At 47.7% G+C, this 17,975-nt stretch overlaps 1 protein-coding gene across 1 annotated transcript in view; it reads left to right on the top strand.

Annotated features, from left to right (window-relative positions):
• Positions 1 to 17,975, top strand: part of LOC129469951 (transient receptor potential cation channel subfamily V member 3) — a 46,762-nt gene that overhangs the window by 26,745 nt on the left and 2,042 nt on the right. The window contains exons 12-18 of the mRNA XM_063629669.1: positions 1,451 to 1,524; positions 3,381 to 3,546; positions 6,714 to 6,780; positions 8,755 to 9,029; positions 11,028 to 11,140; positions 12,920 to 12,999; positions 13,580 to 13,983. Of these exons, the coding sequence (XP_063485739.1) occupies positions 1,451 to 1,524; positions 3,381 to 3,546; positions 6,714 to 6,780; positions 8,755 to 9,029; positions 11,028 to 11,140; positions 12,920 to 12,999; positions 13,580 to 13,677 (873 nt within the window). The 3' untranslated portion in view covers positions 13,678 to 13,983. The remainder of the gene's footprint in view (positions 1 to 1,450; positions 1,525 to 3,380; positions 3,547 to 6,713; positions 6,781 to 8,754; positions 9,030 to 11,027; positions 11,141 to 12,919; positions 13,000 to 13,579; positions 13,984 to 17,975) is intronic.

Below are 17,975 nucleotides of genomic sequence, written 5' to 3'. Positions count from 1 at the left end.
CTGCCATTTATCTACCTTCCCAGCCACTCAGTGTCCTTCGTCCTCTTCCATCCCCATCCACCCATCCGATCACCTGCCCACTTTCACGGACCCAGCCACTCGTTCATCCATTTACATGTCCACTCATCCTTACCAACCATCCTTCTATCCTTTATCCATCCATCCATCCATCCATCCATCCATCCATCCATCCATCCTTCCATCCATCCATCCATCCATCCATCCATCCATCCATCCTTCCATCTATCCATCCATCCATCCATCCATCCATCCATCCATCCATCCTTCCATCTATCCATCCATCCATCCATCCATCTGTCCGTCCGTCCGTCCATCCATCCATCCATCTGTCCATCCATCCATCCTTCCATCCTTCCATCCATCCATCCATCCATCCTTCCATCTATCTATCCATCCATCCATCCATCCATCCATGCATCCATCCAATCATCCATCTATCCCATCCATCCATCCATCCATCCTTCCATCTATCTATCCATCCATCCATCCATCCATCCATCCATCCATCCATCCTTCCATCCTTCCATCTATCTATCCATCCATCCATCCTTCCATCCTTCCATCTATATATCCATCCATCCATCCTTCCATCCTTCCATCTATCTATCCATCCATCCATCCATCCATCCATCCATCCATCCATCCTTCCATCTATCCATCCATCCATCCATCCATCCATCCATCCATCCATCCTTCCATCTATCCATCCATCCATCCATCCATCCATCCATCCATCCATCCATCCAATGAATCAACACATATAATCTGAGCACTTTCTATATATGTGTGGCCTTGGAGGAGGTGACAGGGATGGGACGAGTTTGCCCTCTTTGAGTTCACAGCCTGGTGGCGGACATAACATGGGCATAAATACCAAGACTTTATGATAGACCAAAAAAGACCCTAAGCTGGGTTCTGGTCAGTGTTCAGAGGAAGGGACGTGACTTTTATCTTGGGACAAGGAATGGTAGAGATGCTTGAAGGCAGAGATGGCACTTACTCCGGTGGGGTAGGATTGGGCACGAGAACGATGAGGACAAGGTCATTACAGGGTGGGTATGGGGAACAGCATGAGCAAAGGCTCGGAGGCTGGAACACTAGGCTGGATGTGGAGAATGGAAGGCGGCTGTAGTGATAGTACCGCTTTGCAGGTTCTGGGGTGAGGATGGGGTAAGGAGTGAGGGAGGTGAGAAGATTTGAGGGAGCGTTCACCTTCACTGTGGAGGTGCCTACGCCCCCCAGGCACAGGTCCCCTTTCAGATCCGCCACCTGGACTCTAGCTGGGCGTTTGTGCATTCAACCCTCACTGAGTCTTGGTCCTGGGGAAGCACCCTTTGCTCAGCTCCCCCAGTGAGGGCCATGAAGAAGCTCAGCTCCCCGGTTGAGAGCCATGAAGAGGGTGCAGTTTTTCTTTCCTTCCTGGCCTTAGGGCATTGCCATCTTCCTGCTGAGGCCCTCGGATCTGCAGTCCATCCTCTCGGATGCCTGGTTCCACTTTGTCTTGTAAGTAGGTCTGGCTCCTTGGTTATTGCCTCACAGGCAGGGTTGACGTCCTGTATGGTGGCTGCCATGTCCCTCTTGAACAAACACCCTACCATGCCACCGTGTCCCAGTCACTCTACCATGGTTACACGCCAGGGGTCTCCTCTCTTCCTCCTAGTAGGAGACACGTAGATGCCCATGGAGAGGGTCAGAAAACTTCAGGGCTGCCGGGCGCGGTGGCTCATGTCTGTAATTCCAGCACTCTGGGAGGCCAAGGTGGTGGTGATGGCCAACTCCATCCATCACAGAGCCCCGTGCAGAAGGCAGCATGGAATGGAGAAGGCAGGAACAGGCTTAGCAGTCCTTTTTACATTTTTTTAAAAATTCAAATGGAGTTTCACTTTTGTTGCCCAGGCTGGAGTGCAATGGCGTGACCTCGGCTCACTGTAACCTCCACCTCCCAGATTCAAGCGATTCTCCTGCCTCAGCCTCCTGAGTAGCTGGGATTACAGACGTGCACCATCACACCTGGCTACTTTTTGTATTTTTAGTAGAGACGGGGTTTCGCCATGTTGGTCAGGCTGGTCTTGAACTCCTGACCTCAAGTGATCTGCCCGCCTCAGCCTCCCAGAGTGCTGGGATTCCAGGTGTGAGCTCCTGCGCTGGCCTCTTCTGCTTCTTGTTTTGTTAGTGTGGAGGGAGACATTCTTCCTCATTTCAGTCTAAAATGCAGTTGATGAATCAGATGGTTTTTCTTACAATCGTGCCTGTGTTGTGACTTTGGCTAGCTATTTTATCATTTTGGAAACTGCCTGATGTTATAAGACAGTGTTTTTATCCAGATGTCTGCATAACGGATGTTATGCAGATGTCTGCGTATGACTGTGTAGGAGTAAATATTGATTTTGTATGTTTGCGATATATTGTACTTAAAAACATTTTAACCGTGGGCCGGGCACGATGGCTCATGCTTGTAATCCCAGCACTTTGGGAGGCCGAGGTGGGTGCATCACCTGAGGTCAGAAGTTCGAGACCAGCCTGGCCAACATGGTGAAACCCCGTCTCTACTAAAAATACAAAAATGAGCCGGGCGTGGTGGCGGGTGCCTGTAATCCCAGCTACTAGGGAGGCTGAGGCAGGAGAATCGCTTGAGCCTGGGAGGCAGAGGTTGCAGTGAGCAGAGTTCATGCCACTGTACTCCAGCCTGGGTGACAGAGCAAGACTCTGCCTCTGCCCCCCTACCCCCCCAAAAAAAACCACGATTTAAAAAGTATGATTGGCTTATAAGTATAGATATTGGCAGTTTTGTCATTTTGGTTAAAAATACAATCCTTTACCACATCTTTGGTCTACTCCAGTAGTTCTCAAATCGATGCAGGAATCAGAAATTATGTGGGTGATTTAGATTATTTTTCTTTTCTTTTTTTTTTTTGTAGAGACATGGTCTCACTATGTCGCTCAGGCTGGCCCTGAACTCCTGGCCTGAAGTGTTTCTCCTGCCTCGACCTCCCAAAGTGTTGGGATTATAGGCAACAGCCACTACACCAGGCCCGTGTGGGTAATTTAAAAAATATATGGCCTCCTGGGCACTACCCTAGAATCTTCTGCGGCCCTGTGGATGTGTGTTTTTTCTTTTTTTTAAGTCCCCACCAGCTGCAATCAGCTTACCACAGACTGTGAGTGGCATCTGGTGATGTCTCTACAGGCTGAATTCTATGGTAGCCAAATGGATCTGAGGCAGCCTGATTCTGGTCTCTTGTGCATCCGTCACCGGGGTGACTGTTCAGGGGGTTTAAGGGAGGTTTGGGGGATTTGCATATCTTTGCCCTGATGCTGAGAAGTAAGTAAGGCCCGTGTCTCCTGTGTCTCCTGAACAGTTTTATCCAAGCTGTGCTTGTGATACTGTCTGTCTTCTTGTACTTGTTTGCCTACAAAGAGTACCTCGCCTGCCTCGTGCTGGCCATGGCCCTGGGCTGGGCGAACATGCTCTACTATACGCGGGGCTTCCAGTCCATGGGCATGTACAGCGTCATGATCCAGAAGGTTCGTTGGGAGCTGCGCCGGCGGGAGGGCCCTCGGAGGATGGCTTTTTTTCAGATGGGGAAACTGAGATCTGGAGCGGAAGAGGGGTTTACCAGGGGGCAGGCCACTGCTCTTCCTGCCGAATGCCACGCGCTGCCTTTGCTTTCGGTCAGGCTTTAAGTGTCGAGACCTTAAGTCCCCCAGGCTTGTGGGGTGCTGGGGAGGGGTACACTTTGTGGAGGACTGTTGTCACCCCTGGGCAGTGGCGTGCCGGTAAACATTTAACAACTGTTCTCTGTGTGTATGTGTGTGTGTGTAGGTGGAATATGTATATTCCATACGTATACACATACACTTATCATACATTTTACTATATAAACGATGTGTATCACACAATTTGCAAATAATGAAAATATACAATACAATTTATTGTAAATTGCACATAGCCAGTTGAGTCTCAGAATAATTTGTTGCTTTTTTTTTTTTTTTTGAGACTGAGTCTTGCTCTGCTGCCCAGGCCAGAGTGCAGTGGTGAGATCTCGGCTTGCTGCAACCTCTTCCTCCTGGGTTCAACCCATTCTCCTGCCTCAGCCTCCGGAGTAGCTGGGATCACAGGCATGCACCACCACGCCCGCCTAATTTTTGTATTTTTAGTAGAGACGGGGTTTCGGCATGTTGGCCAGGATTGTCTTGAACTCCTGGCCTCAGGTGATCTGCCCGCCTCGGCCTCCCAAAGTGCTGGGATTACAGGCGTGAGCCACCGCACCCGGCCTATTTGTTGCCTTTTATTGAATTCTAGTTTTTGTTGTCAACCTTTGGTTGCAATTGACAAAAGAGTGCTATTCACCCATGAATGTTGGTTGAGAGTTTTCTTTATAAGCAGTGATTAAAGTGAAACAATTAAGATTTACGTTGAACTTTACTTGTTTATCAATGATGTGAGCAACTTCTTTGCTGAATTGGATACTAGTTTGCAAATATCAGAAGAATATTCTGTTGATATTTTTGTGCTATACACAATGTAAAGGCTGCAGACAGAACATATTTTAAAATTTAATTGGATTAATAGTTTCTCCATCACTGTCTTCAATCATTTAGATCTAGATATCAACAAAACAGTGAGTCAATCAATCTCTGATTTGTGGCATTTACCAATTTTCATGATGTAAATACAGTAGCTCCCCCTTAATCTTGGGGGGAAATGTTCTAGGACCCTCCATGAATGCCTGAAACTGCAGATAGCACCAAACCCTATATAATATGCTATGTTTTTTCCTATACATATACTATGAAAATATACTATACAATACAATTTACTGTAAATTCCACTTAGCCAGTTGAGTCTTAGAATAATTTTTTGCTTTTTTTTTTTTTTTTTTTTGTGACCGAGTCTTGCTCTGTTGCCCAGGCTGGAGCGCAATAGTGCGATCTCGGCTCACTGCAACCTCTGCCTCCCGGGTTCAAACAGTTCTCCCGCCCCAGCCTCCTGAGTAGCTGGGACTACAGGCATGCACCATGCCCAGCTAATTTTTGTATTTTTAGTAGAGTCCAGGTTTCACCATGTTGGCCAGGCTGGTCTTCAACTCTTGACCTCAGGCGATCCGCCCGCCTTGGCCTCCTAAAGTGCTGGGGCGCAAAAAACAAAGCAACAAATTATTCTAAGACTCAGCTGGCTATGTGGAATTTATAAAATTTATTTTATAAATTAGGCCCAGTGAGATTAATGGCAATAACTAACAGAACAATGATAGCAATATACTGTAATAAAAGTATGTGAATGTTGTCTCTCTCAGAATATTGCATTGTGTGTAATATTTCTGGGTCTTAGTTGACCACAGGCAACCAAAACTGCAGAAAGTAAAACCGAACAGAAGGGCAGACTACTGTTCTCCTCTCAGGGCCAATTTCCAGCTACCAACTTTATGTTACCGGACATGGAGTTAGGGAGAAACATGCAGATCCACATCACTCTAGAATTCCCACCATATGGCTATGATAGAGATAAGTAACCTCAAAAGCACACACAATTGTAAATATAGTGAAATAACTGGACAGGGATGAGTTTTGAACATTTATTGTCTTTGTTTTATTTAATTAAATTAATGAATGAATGAATTAATTAATTATTTGAGACAGAGTCTTGCTCTGCCTCCCAGGCTGGAGTGCAGTGGTGCGATCTAGGCTCGCTGCAACCTCTTCCTCCTGGGTTCAAGCAATTCTCCTGCCTCAGCCTCTGGAGTAGCTGGGATCACAGGTGTGTGCCACCACACCCAGCTAATTTTTGTATTTTTAGTAGAGACGGGGTTTCGCCATGTTGGCCAGGCTGGCCTCCAACTCCTGACCTCAGGCGATCCACCCACCTCAGCCTCTCAAAGTGTTGGGATTACAGGCGTGAGTCACTGTGCCCCGGCCTGTCTTTGTTTTAAATATAACTTATTTTAATTTAATTGTAAGTTTATGTGGTTTAATTTTTTGGCAATACAAATAATAATTTCTTTACCCCCAGCTTTATTGAGGTATAGTTGACATATATAATTGTATAAATTTAAGATAATTTAAGATGTACAATGTGAGGATTTGATATAGGTATATATTGTGAAATGATTTCCAATTTCAAATTAGTTAACACACCCATCACCTCACATAGTTGCCATTTCTTTGTGTGTGGTGAGAACATTTCTGATCTATTCTCTTAGCAAATTTCTAGTACACAACACAGTATTGTTAACTATAGTCATCATGCTGTCTATTAGATCCCCAGAACTTATTCATCTGATAACTGAAAGTTTGATTTAGTTCTGAATAATGGCTGTGTTTAACAACCAGCTCACAAGCTTCATAAGAATTTAACGATCAGCTCTTGCAAGCTGTTCTGAGCTGGCTCCAGCATGCCACTGCCCCCAGGAAGTGTGAGGATTCCAGATGTGAGACCCTATGGTGAAAGGTACAGGGTGAATCACAGGGAGAAGAGAACCTGGGGCTGGAGCAGAAGCAGAAGGCTTGCTGGAGGAGGCGGGATCCGGAGTTGAGCCTTGGAGCATCAGGAGGATTTGGCTGGGGGAAGGGAGAGTGGCCCAAGTGAAGAGACAGTTAGGGTGGGGGGTGGGAGAAGGTGGGAAGCAGGAAGATCAGGGTACCGTGAATATGTGCTTGCACCTTACACTTGAATTATGTTTATTTCTTTATAGGTCATTTTGCATGATGTTCTGAAGTTCTTGTTCGTATATATTGTGTTTTTGCTTGGATTTGGAGTAGGTAATTGATTTATAAATAATAGTAACTCCCACATTTATAAACACTTTATACAGATGTCAAAATGACAAAGTGTATGGTGGCGTCGGCAACAATTAGACCAGCTACCAGTGGGGCACTTGCCATGCTTGGCATTTTCCATGCATTACCTTTATATATATATATATATATATATTTTTTTTTTATTATACTTTAAGTTCTAGGGTACATGTGCACAACGTGCAGGTTTGTTACATATGTATACATGTGCCATGTTGGTGTGCTGCACCCATTAACTCGTCATTTACATTAGGTATATCTCCTAATCAAGCATTACCTTTTTACTTCTCTCAACAACTTGATCAAGAGGGAATCATCACCCCGATCATAAGGTAACTGAGGCTTAGAGACTCCAGGATTCAAATCAGGCCAGCCACTCATAATCCAACTTCACCATGTGGTATATAGCTCTGGCTTTCCCATTCATTGCTTACGCGGCCCTCACGACCTAAGATAGGTTCTGCAAGTGTTTTCAGCCCCATTTTAACAGATGGGGAAACTAAAGTCCACAGAAACTCAATTGATGGTCTTTGCAAAGTAGGAGCAAATTAGTGCCCTGAGGCGACTTCCTTTGGATTTCACATCATGTTACTCTCACAGTTTGCTTTAGACATAACTGTGAGAGCCTCTCTGGTCTGCTGGGACCAGGAAGGAGCCCCCTCTTAAAATCTCTCCATTTACAACAGAGGGAACAGCACCATCTGGTTGCATTTCTAACCTCTGCATAGAGAGATATTGTTTTCCCCCATGTACCAGTTGCTTTTTTTTCTTTTCTTCAGTGACCATTGACATTTGAAATTAGGTAGCTGTTTCCATCTGTCTGGTACCTTTTCTGGGTCACAATTTGCTTATTTATTTGCTCCTTCACCTGCTTGTTTATTCATCCATCTATTTACTCTCTCATTTAATTTGCTCATCCACTTATCTGTCCATCCATCCATCCATCGATCCATTGATCCATCCATCCATCCATCCATCCATCCAGTCATCCATCCATCCATCCATCCATCCATCCATCCATCCATCCATCTAATCATCCATCCATCGATCCATCCATCCATCCATCCATCCATCCATCCATCCATCCATCCAATCATCCATCCATCCATCCATCTAATCATCCATCCATCGATCCATCCATCCATCCATCCATCCATACATCCATCCAGTCATCCACCCATCCATCCATCCATCCAGTCATCCATCCATCCATCCATCCATCCAATCATCCATCTAATTATCCATCCATCCATCCATATCCATCCATCCATTCATCCATCCATACCCATCCATCCATCCATCCATCCATCCAGTCATCCATCCATCCATCCATCCATCCATCCAATCATCCATCTAATTATCCATCCATCCATCCATATCCATCCATCCATTCATCCATCCATATCCATCCATCCATCCATCCATCCATCCATCCATCCATCCAATCCATCCATATCCATCCATCCATTCAGCAGTGAACCTCTACTGTGGTGTGTTGGAAAGAATGGAAGTGTGAGCCTGGTCTTGCTCATGGGGAACTCACGACAGAGCATTAGGAAGAGATTCAGGATCTTACAGCCTTGAGGGAGGTGACCCAGGCTAGAGGAAGTCAGGAGCTCAAAGACTAGCTGGGGAGCCAGGGACACACACACGGATTATAATTAGCAGCTCTGCAAGGCTGCAAGTGATCAAGGGCAGACTGTGGGGTAGAGGAAGGAGAGAAGACTCTGGGCTTTGTTAGGTAGAAGGGCTTTCTGCAGGAGGCCAGGGCAGAGAAGCCAGCCTTATGAGGCTTTGGGAGGACCTGAAGCTGGAGATGGGATTTAATGGCTAGAGAGAAAGAGGCAGCAGGCTTGTCATGTGGGCAAATCCATGCAAACTTGTAGAGTAATTCACCAGGCGGAGAGCTGAGGAGAGCACCCTGTTATGTTCCCTTAGCCCTGGCCTCGCTGATCGAGAAGTGTGCCAAAGACAACAAGGACTGCAGCTCCTACGGCAGCTTCAGCGACGCAGTGCTGGAACTCTTCAAGCTCACCATAGGCCTGGGTGACCTGAACATCCAGCAGAACTCCAAGTATCCCATTCTCTTTCTGTTCCTGCTCATCACCTACGTCATCCTCACCTTCGTTCTGCTCCTCAACATGCTCATTGCTCTGATGGGCGAGACTGTGGAGAACGTCTCCAAGGAGAGTGAGCGTATCTGGCGCCTGCAGGTGAGTCTAGGTGGAGACCCCAGTGTGGGGGCCTCCATGCGACTCAGTTCAGCACATGGTCATTGACTACTGTCAGCACCAGTGAGTCTAAGGTGAGGCCTGAGAATCTGCACAGGCTCCTCAGTGTGTGGCCAGGTTTGAGGAGGCCTTAGCCCAGGTTCTTTGAGCGTAGAGTCTAGGAAGTGTGGCTGTGCAACAGCATGCATAGAAAACCTCAGGCTTCTGGGGGTGCTCTGCTCAGGGTTGACAGTGTGATGTGTGGATGTTGAAGTTTGACCTTAGGTTGCATTAAGAGGAGTACAGTGTCTAGGACAATGGGGGTGACAGCTCTGCTGTATTCCATCCTGGCCTGAACACTTCTTACGTGCTGAGGAAACCAATGCATAGGATGGGTCCAGAGGTGGTAACCAGGTTTGGGAGAGGACTGGAGACTGCCTCTTATGAAATGGTTGTTGGTGGCCGGGCATGGTGGCTCACCCCTGTATTCTTAGCACTTTGGAAGGCCGAAGTGGGTGGATCACCTGAGGTCAAGAGTTCGACACCAGCTTGGCCAACATGGTGAAACCTCATCTCTACTAAAAATACAAAAACTAGCCCGGTGTGGTAGTACGTGCCTGTAATCCCAGCTACTGGGGAGGCTGAGGCAGGAGAATCGCTTGAACCCCGGGGGTGGAGGTTGCAGTGAGACGAGATCGTGCCATTGCACTCCAGCCTGGGTGACAGAGCAAAAACTCTGTCTCAAAAAAAAGAAAAAAAAAAAGAAATGCTTATTGAAAAAGGTGAGCGTGCTTTGGATATCTGCAGAAGAACCTGTGAAAGAGGGAGCAGATCCCTTCTGTGGTCCGGAAGGTAGATGTACATGGGAATACTACAGGGAGAAAAGCTTTGATGTCACACATGGAAGTTTCTCACTATTAAGGCCCTCCTTTTTTTTTTTTTTTTTTTTTTTTGAGACAGGGTCTTGCTCTGTTGCCTAGGCTGGAGTGCAGTGGCACGATATCAGCTGACTGCAACCTCTGCCTCCCAGGCTCAAGCGATTCTCCCACCTCAGCCTCCCTAGTAGCTGGGATTACAGGCATGTGCCACCACTCCTGGGTCATTTTTGTATTTTTTGTAGAGATGCGGTTTCACCACGTTGCCCAGGCTGGTCTCTTACTCCTGAGGTCAAAGCGATTCTCCCGCCTCAGCCTCCCAAAGTGCTGGGATTACAGGAGTGAGCCACTGCGCCTGGCCAAGGCCCTCTTAATTGGTTTGTTGACACTGTTCAAGAGAGACTGGAAAAATTATGGCCAGGAAACTGCAGAGATTCCAAGCTGGGGAGGGGGTGGGACTAAATGATGTTTGAACAGTCTTCTGCCATGGGATTCCAGGACCCCAGCATTGTCAGATAGGAAGCTCCTGGGCTTTCAGAAATATTATTTATATCATGGAGTTTCGCTCTGTCACCCAGGCTGGAGTGCAATGATGGGATCTTGACTCACTGCAACCTCCAACCTCCAGGTTCAAGTGATTCTCCTGCCTCAGCCTCTTGAGTAGCTGGGATTATAGGCACCTGACACACGCCTAGCTAATTTTTGTGTTTTTAGTAGAGATGGGGTTTCGCCATGTTGGCCAGGCTGGTCTCGAACTCCTGACCTCAGGTGATCCACCCGCCTTGGTCTCCCAAAGTGCTGGGATTACAGGCAAGAGCCGTCACGCTTAGCCCTAATTTTTGTGTTTTTAGTAGAAATGGGGTTTCGCCATGTTGGCCAGGCTGGTCTCGAACTCCTGACCTCAGGTGATCCACCCACCTTGGCCTCCCAAAGTGCTGGGATTATAGGCGTGAGCCACTGTGCCCGGCCTGCTTTTTTGTCTTTGAATTCTGTAGATTAGCCAAACCCTTGCGATCTATGCATTAAGCATGAGGTGAGGGTGGAGTGGGCTCTCTGACAGTGTGTGTGCATTTGTGTGTGCTTGTGAGTGTGGATGCCTACTCCTTAGACTTGCTTATGTCCCCAGAGAGCCAGGACCATCTTGGAGTTTGAGAAAATGTTACCAGAATGGCTGAGGAGCAGATTCCGGATGGGAGAGCTGTGCAAAGTGGCCGAGGGAGATTTCCGACTGTGTTTGCGGTAACAAAGGGAGAAGGGCCCTGGGGCGGTGGTCTTTGGGGTGGGTAGAGAGGAGCAGGTCAGTGACAAGATGTTAGAGAAACAGTGCTGCCCCTTGCTCACCATAACCACAGCTACTGTCTCTTACAGTGGCCTCCTCGGAAGAAGGAATTTGCTTATGGGGTTGCAGGCCCTGGGATGGGGGTTCCCGAGCTTCAGAAGAGAAAGAGAAGGAGACTGCCAACAGTGGCTCCCCTCTCTGCATTTTTCTTTCTTTCTTTTTTTTTTGAGACGGAGTTTTGCTCTTGTTGCCCGGGCGGGAGTGCAGTGGTGCGATCTTGGCTCATTGCAACCTCTGCTTCCCGGGTTCAAGTGATTCTCCTGCCTCAGTTTCCCAAGTAGCTGGGATTACAGGCATGCGCCACCACACCTGGCTAATTTTGTATTTTTAGTAGAGGCAGAGTCCCACTATATTGGTCAATCTGGTCTTGAACTCCTGACCTCAGGTGATCCACCCACCTCAGCCTCCCAAAGTGCTGGGATTACAGGCGTGAGCCGCCGCACCCAGCCCCTGTCTCTGCCTTTTTGGAGGTGCCTCCACGGTCTCTCTCTGTTCGCTATCTGGTTTAGGGAAGATCTGCCTGCTGGGTACTCCTTTTCCTGCTGTTTACCCTGTGTGAGTTCCTGTGACCCCGGGTGACTTGAGGCCCCTTTTGCCCCTGGCAGATGGAAAGTGACACGGCTACTTTGACAGATCTCTGGCTTTTGGATTTTTTTTTTAAGTCCTTACATATCCTATGACCACCTTTTCGTTTTTTTTTTTTAAACGGAGTTCCAGGCTGGAGTGCAGTGGTGTGATCTCTGCTCACTGCAACCTCCACCTCCCTGGTTAAAGTGATTCTCATGCCTCAGCCTCCCCAGTAGCTGGGACTACAGGCACACGCCAGCACGCCTGGATAATTTTTGTATTTTTAGTAGAGACAGGGTTTCATCACCTTGGCCAGGCTGGTCTTGAACTCCTGGCCTCAAGTGATCCACCAACCCCCCGGCCTCCCAAAGTGCTCGGATTACAGGCGTAAGCCACGGTGCCCGGCCCCATGAACACCTTTTCTGGTAAGCCCACCTCCTCCTACCCTGACCCAACTGCCTGAGCCTACAGACCACCTTCTTTGAGTATGACCATACCTTAACCCACTTCTCTGACTGAAACCTCACCCCATGGAAAGCATCATTTCTGACTGCAATCATTACCCTAACAGACAGTTCTGATGTTGCCACCCTCACTCTAGAGATGTTCTCTGGATGTGAATTTAAGTCACATCAATGCCTATGGTTCTATTCTAACAACTCAGACGCCACCCACTCTTCTTGGGGCATAGACCCTGACCACAGGCTCTTTGTGCCTCCTCAACCCCTGTTACACTTGGAGTTTAATCTTCACACCCTTGTGGCCTGGGCCCTCCCTCTGTCTGTCCCCGCTTCCCCCGGGCTGTCACTAGTCAGGCGCAGCAGCTGGGGTCTGAAGTTGGACCCTTTACGCCTGTCTGGGCAACTTGAAGGATTTCCGAGTTCCCTACAGTGGAAGGAGAACTGATTCTCTGAGGCCTGGGGACATGGAGATGGGGATAGAGTTCGAACTCCAACAACTCTGGTGTGACCCCTCGGGTCAGGGGTGCTCCTGATCTCTAGGACAGACAGATGGGGAGCTGTGTAGACACCAGGATGTCCCAAACGCAGGGCTATTTGTTTGTACTCAGTGAGGCACTGGTGAAATAGTAAGAATGATGATCACACTTGCAGGATCAATGAAGTGAAGTGGACTGAATGGAAGACGCACGTCTCCTTCCTTAACGAAGACCCGGGGCCTGTAAGACGAACAGGTACTGTCGCTGTGAGGTGACATGGTGTCCGCTCCTGTCTCAGACCATGTAACCTTGGGCAGATCAAGCCTAAGGGTCCTGACTTTCGCCATCTGTCAAATGGGAGGGTTGAATGGAAATGCTTCTTAGGTCTCTTCCAGCTCTGACTTTTAGAACCCTAGTTGGCACAACTTTTAAAATGGTGTAGCCCTAAGCCATAGAAACACATCATGCAGGCCGGGCGTGGTGGCTCACGCCTGTAATCCCAGCACTTTGGGAGGCTGAGTCGGGTGAATCACCTGAGGTCAGGAGTTTGAGACCAGCCTGGCCAACATGGTGAAACCCTGTCTCTACTAAAGATACAAAAATTAGCTGAACGTGGTGGCAGGTGCCTATAATCCCAGCTACTCGGGAGGCTGAGTCAGGAGAATTGCTTGAACCTGGGAGGTGGGGGTTGCAGTGAGCTGAGATCGCACCACTGCACTCCAGCCTGGGTGACAAAAGTGAAGCTCCATCTCAAAAAAAAAAAAAAACGACAAGAAAAAAAAAGAAACACATTATGCAGAGTGATATATTTCTAAAATATATATTTTTTAAAAAGCAGATTTCAACAAAATCCAAGATTCTTCCAGGAACAACAGCAAAACCACTCTCAATGCATTTGAAGAAATAGAGGAGTTCCCAGAAACGTCGGTGTAGAAGCGGAACCCGGAGCTGGTGTGCGCGTGCGCTGTCTGGCGCTGCAGGCGGAGTCACCGACTCTGTGCAGAGAGGATTCCAGGGATGATGGAGTCCCGCTGTGCTGGCCTAGAAGCAGAGTGCACCCTCATGCTCAGTGCTCAGTGGGTGTCTGAACTGAGGGGCAGTTGTCAGTTTGTCTGAGTGGGAAACATCCTGGATTTTGTTACTTGGCAAAGAGTTGGTGTAAACCTACAGCCAGCAGCAGTCTGGAGCCTGGGAGCCTCCTGAAGTCCTGGGTGAAGCCTCTGGTTTTACCAATTGCAGGTCAGCTTGGCTGGGAGAGATGGGTGGCGGGGAAGGGGCAGGAGCCTTGAGGAGGAGGGAGAGGAGTCTTTCCTCCTCCAGCTTCCCCCTGTCAGCCCCAGCCCCAGCCCACACATTGTACCATCTCTCCTGCTGTAACTGGGTTGCCTGAATTTGTGGGAGACCCTTGATTCCATCCCAGAGTGTGCGGGGGACGGAGGTAAGGCGGATATCCTGGGGGAGGAGGGGAATGCGCTCTGGAAATGCCCTTCTGGAACCCTTCAGGGAAAAGGAGACCATCCTTGGAGTGAACGTTTCCTGACACCCCAAGGTTCAAACTTTCTCAAGCTGAGAGATGTTTTTGGTAGCATAATTAACACAGGGTTTTAATTTTCAATATGGAAAAGACATTTCAGTTGAGAATGAAAATTACTACAATGAAGTATGTGATTTTAAAAGTGGAGACAGACTGGGGGCTTTGGGGCTGGATGTAAGTATTATATATTTGGCCTCAGGGTGCCCAGAGCAAGACAAAAAGCTTTTCTTCACACACACAAAAGTCTGCATGAGACAGCAAGTCCTGCTGGGCCGCTGCGATCTGGGTGAAAGGGCCTGGCTCTTTTCCTTGTCCTGGCCTCGCAGTAGCCTCTGTGCTGGGATCGTGGCTTCAGCTTAAGCAGAAATAGCAGGTGCTCGATCGATACCATCTTAGCACTCAGCAGTTAGTCGCATACCTCAGTATGTCTCGGTGGGGGAATTTAACAAAATGCCTCAACTGCTTTGGTACGAAGTTTTTTTTTTTCTTTTAACTGTGAATTTTGAAGCTGAAGGGGAAGCTTGTGAGAGAGAAGCATCTGCCAAGACTTCGAGCTTATTTTTATGTCCTCATCCTCTGATGTTCTCCTTCTGAAATGACACGGAGTCAGTCTGGGGGGCAGAGGTGAAGTGGAGACGGAAGGATTTTCCAGGTGACCGGGGCCAAAACCACCAGAACATCCACTCTGCCGCCACTGTCTGGTGAAAGGATTCATGTAAAAATGTTCGAGGTGGAATTATAAAAATAGTAACCATAAGTGTTAATCTTAAATAGCAGAAATAGAAACTTGGCCTTCAGATAACATGGCGATTGATTAGTTCATCTGGCTTGAGGCAAACTGAGGAGTCCGGGCCTAGCAGTGCCCTCTGGGCCGGTTTCTCTGCCCTGGGCCACTCTGTGTGCCAGACTAGCTGGACAGATAGAGACTCTGTGCCCCTGATGGGGCTGGCTGGGGAGAGGTGGGCTGGGGTGTGTGAGGCTTCACCATCCACAGCAGCCCCTGCCCTCCCAGCTGACCCAGGGAGTAACCGCACGCTCTAAGCCACAGTGGTCGGGGCTGGGCGTGGACCGCTGGAGAAGAGAAGATTTGAGGGGGACTGTCCTAGAGGCAGGAGGAGCGGATGTGTTCCAGAATGGGCAGAACTAGGAAACTGAGAAAGATTTTGGCTCAATAGAATCCAGCAACTGCTCCACATGTTGGAGATGTGTAAGCAGAAGCTGGTCGAGCACTTAATGAGGAATGTTGTTGAAAATGGTCATTGGAAGAAGTTTCAGGTCCCTTTTAGCCTGGAGATTGTACAAATCAGCATTCCACATCTGGAGTTAGTGACCCGCATTAAGCCTGAACAGACATCTTGGTCTGAAAGGAAGTGGTTTGGATTCATGACGCCACGCTCTACACTATGGAGCTGGGAATTCCAGAATTGCTTTGACTCAGATATTAATGGAGAAAGTTATATCCATTAGTGGATAAAGCCATATCTGTTATGGATAAAGCCATATCCAGAACTGCTTTGACTCAGATGTTAATGGATAAAGCCAATTATTGATTTCTATTTGCCTAACCTGCCAGCTTTTGTCCCAGCGGCGAATGGAGAGCCACAGGGATGTTTGTCGTCTCCCACGTTTTGGTGATCTGCTGTCTGTGGGTCTCGATGGAATTTGTTGGCAAGACCGTTTTCTGTATTGGATATTCTTCCCAACAGTGTCCACCCCAAAAGGCTTTCAGCCGAAAGGTCTGAGCCTAGGTAGGTTTACCAAGGGAAGCCATGAGTCAAGAAGCATCAGAGTGAAAAGGATCACTTCCTTTATTTTACCCGCAGGGGCTAATGCTCCGAGAGGAATGTGTACTTGGGCAAAGTCATGCAGGAAGGTCATATCAGAGCTGTGCAGGCTGGAGTGTCCTGATTCTTGGACCACAGATGTCTCCCTGAGCCATTATTTATTTATTTTTGAAAAGCACAGTTATTCCATCATTTTGAATCTTTCTTTGTAGTTGGCTTACATTGGGGGGCAGGACTGTTTTCTCATGTGTCTCATTTGGCAGTCAGCATTGTCCCCTATGTTCCCTATGACTAGCTGAAAATTCAAGTGTGCCCATAGGGGTGCACAAAACCACACCCACACCCACACCCCCACACACATACCCACACCCCATTAAACCCATGGGTCTATCAGGACATCTTAAAACTCCGTGATTGGCCGGGCGCGGTGGCTCACGCTTGTAATCCCAGCACTTTGGGAGGCCGAGGCAGGCAGATCACGAGGTCAGGAGATCGAGACCACGGTGAAACCCTGTCTCTACTAAAAAAAAAAAAAATACAAAAAAATTAGCCGGGCGTGGTGGCGGGCGCCTGTAGTCCCAGCTACTCGGAGAGGCTGAGGCAGGGGAATGGCGTGAACCTGGGAGGCGGAGCTTGCAGTGAGCCGAGATTGCGCTACTGCACTCCAGCCTGGGCGACAGAGCGAGACTCTGTCTCAAAAAAAAAAGAAAAAAAAGAAAAAAACAGACAACCCCATCAAAAAGCAGGCAAAGGATATGAACAGACACTTCTCAAAAGAAGACATTTATGTGGCCAACAAACGTGAAAAAAAGCTCATCATCACTGGTCATTAGAGAAATGCAAATCAAAACCACAGTGAGATACCATCTCACGCCAGTCAGAATGGTGATTATTAAAAAGTCAGGAAACAACAGATGCTGGCGAGGCTGTGGAGAAATAGGAACACTTTTACACTGTTGGTGGGAATGCAAACTAGTTCAACCATTGCGGAAGACAGTATGGCGATTCCTCAAAGATCCAGAAGCAGAAATACCATTTGACCCAGCAATCCCATTACTGAGTATACACCCAAAGGAATGTAAATCATTCTACTATAAAGACACATGCACACATGTTTATTGCAGCACTGTTTACAATAGCAAAGACATGGAACCAACCCAAATGCCCATCAATGAAAGACTGGATAAAGAAAATATGGTATATCTACACTATGGACTACTACATAGCCATAAAAAGGAAAGAGATCATGCCCTTTGCAGGAACATGGATGAAGCTGGAAGCCATCATCCTCAGCAAACTAACACAGGAACAGAAAACCAAACACCACATGTTCTCACTCATAAGTGGAGTTGAACATTGAGAACATATGGACACAGAGAGGGGAACAACAAACACCAGGGCCTGTTGGGGGGTAGGGGGTGAGGGGAGGGAACTTAGAGGATGGATCAATAGGTGCAGCAAAACACCATGGCACACGTATACCTATGTAACAAACCTGCATGTTTTGTACCCGTATCCCCCCCCTTTTCTTGGAAGAAATAAAAAAATAAGAGGGCTCTATCCATCATGGCTGTTGGCTGTCAAATTATTTTGAGTGAATAGAAACCCATGGTTCCACCTGGAGAACAGAGGGTATAAATCCCTCCTGTCCACCACACAGGATTTTCAGGAGGAGGCACTGACAGAATGGATAGGAAAGAGCTGACGTTGTTACTATCATTATTACCGATCAGCCTAACTCATAGGTATATGCAGTTCTTCATTCCTTTGAGTTATTTCATAAGGATGGCTGTTCTCAACTTGAACGCCAAGTCTTGAATGCTTGTCTTGATGGGTTGTGGAACTTGCAACCGATTTGTTAATAAGTGAAATACTGCATTTGGTGAATTATTTACTTAATTCAGATGATTCCC

The sequence above is a fragment of the Symphalangus syndactylus genome, chromosome 20 (genome assembly GCF_028878055.3).
Source record: "Symphalangus syndactylus isolate Jambi chromosome 20, NHGRI_mSymSyn1-v2.1_pri, whole genome shotgun sequence".
Lineage (NCBI taxonomy): Eukaryota > Metazoa > Chordata > Mammalia > Primates > Hylobatidae > Symphalangus > Symphalangus syndactylus.
The sequence above is the reverse complement of the archived record's forward strand: the minus strand, read 5'-3'. Positions and strand labels throughout refer to the sequence as shown.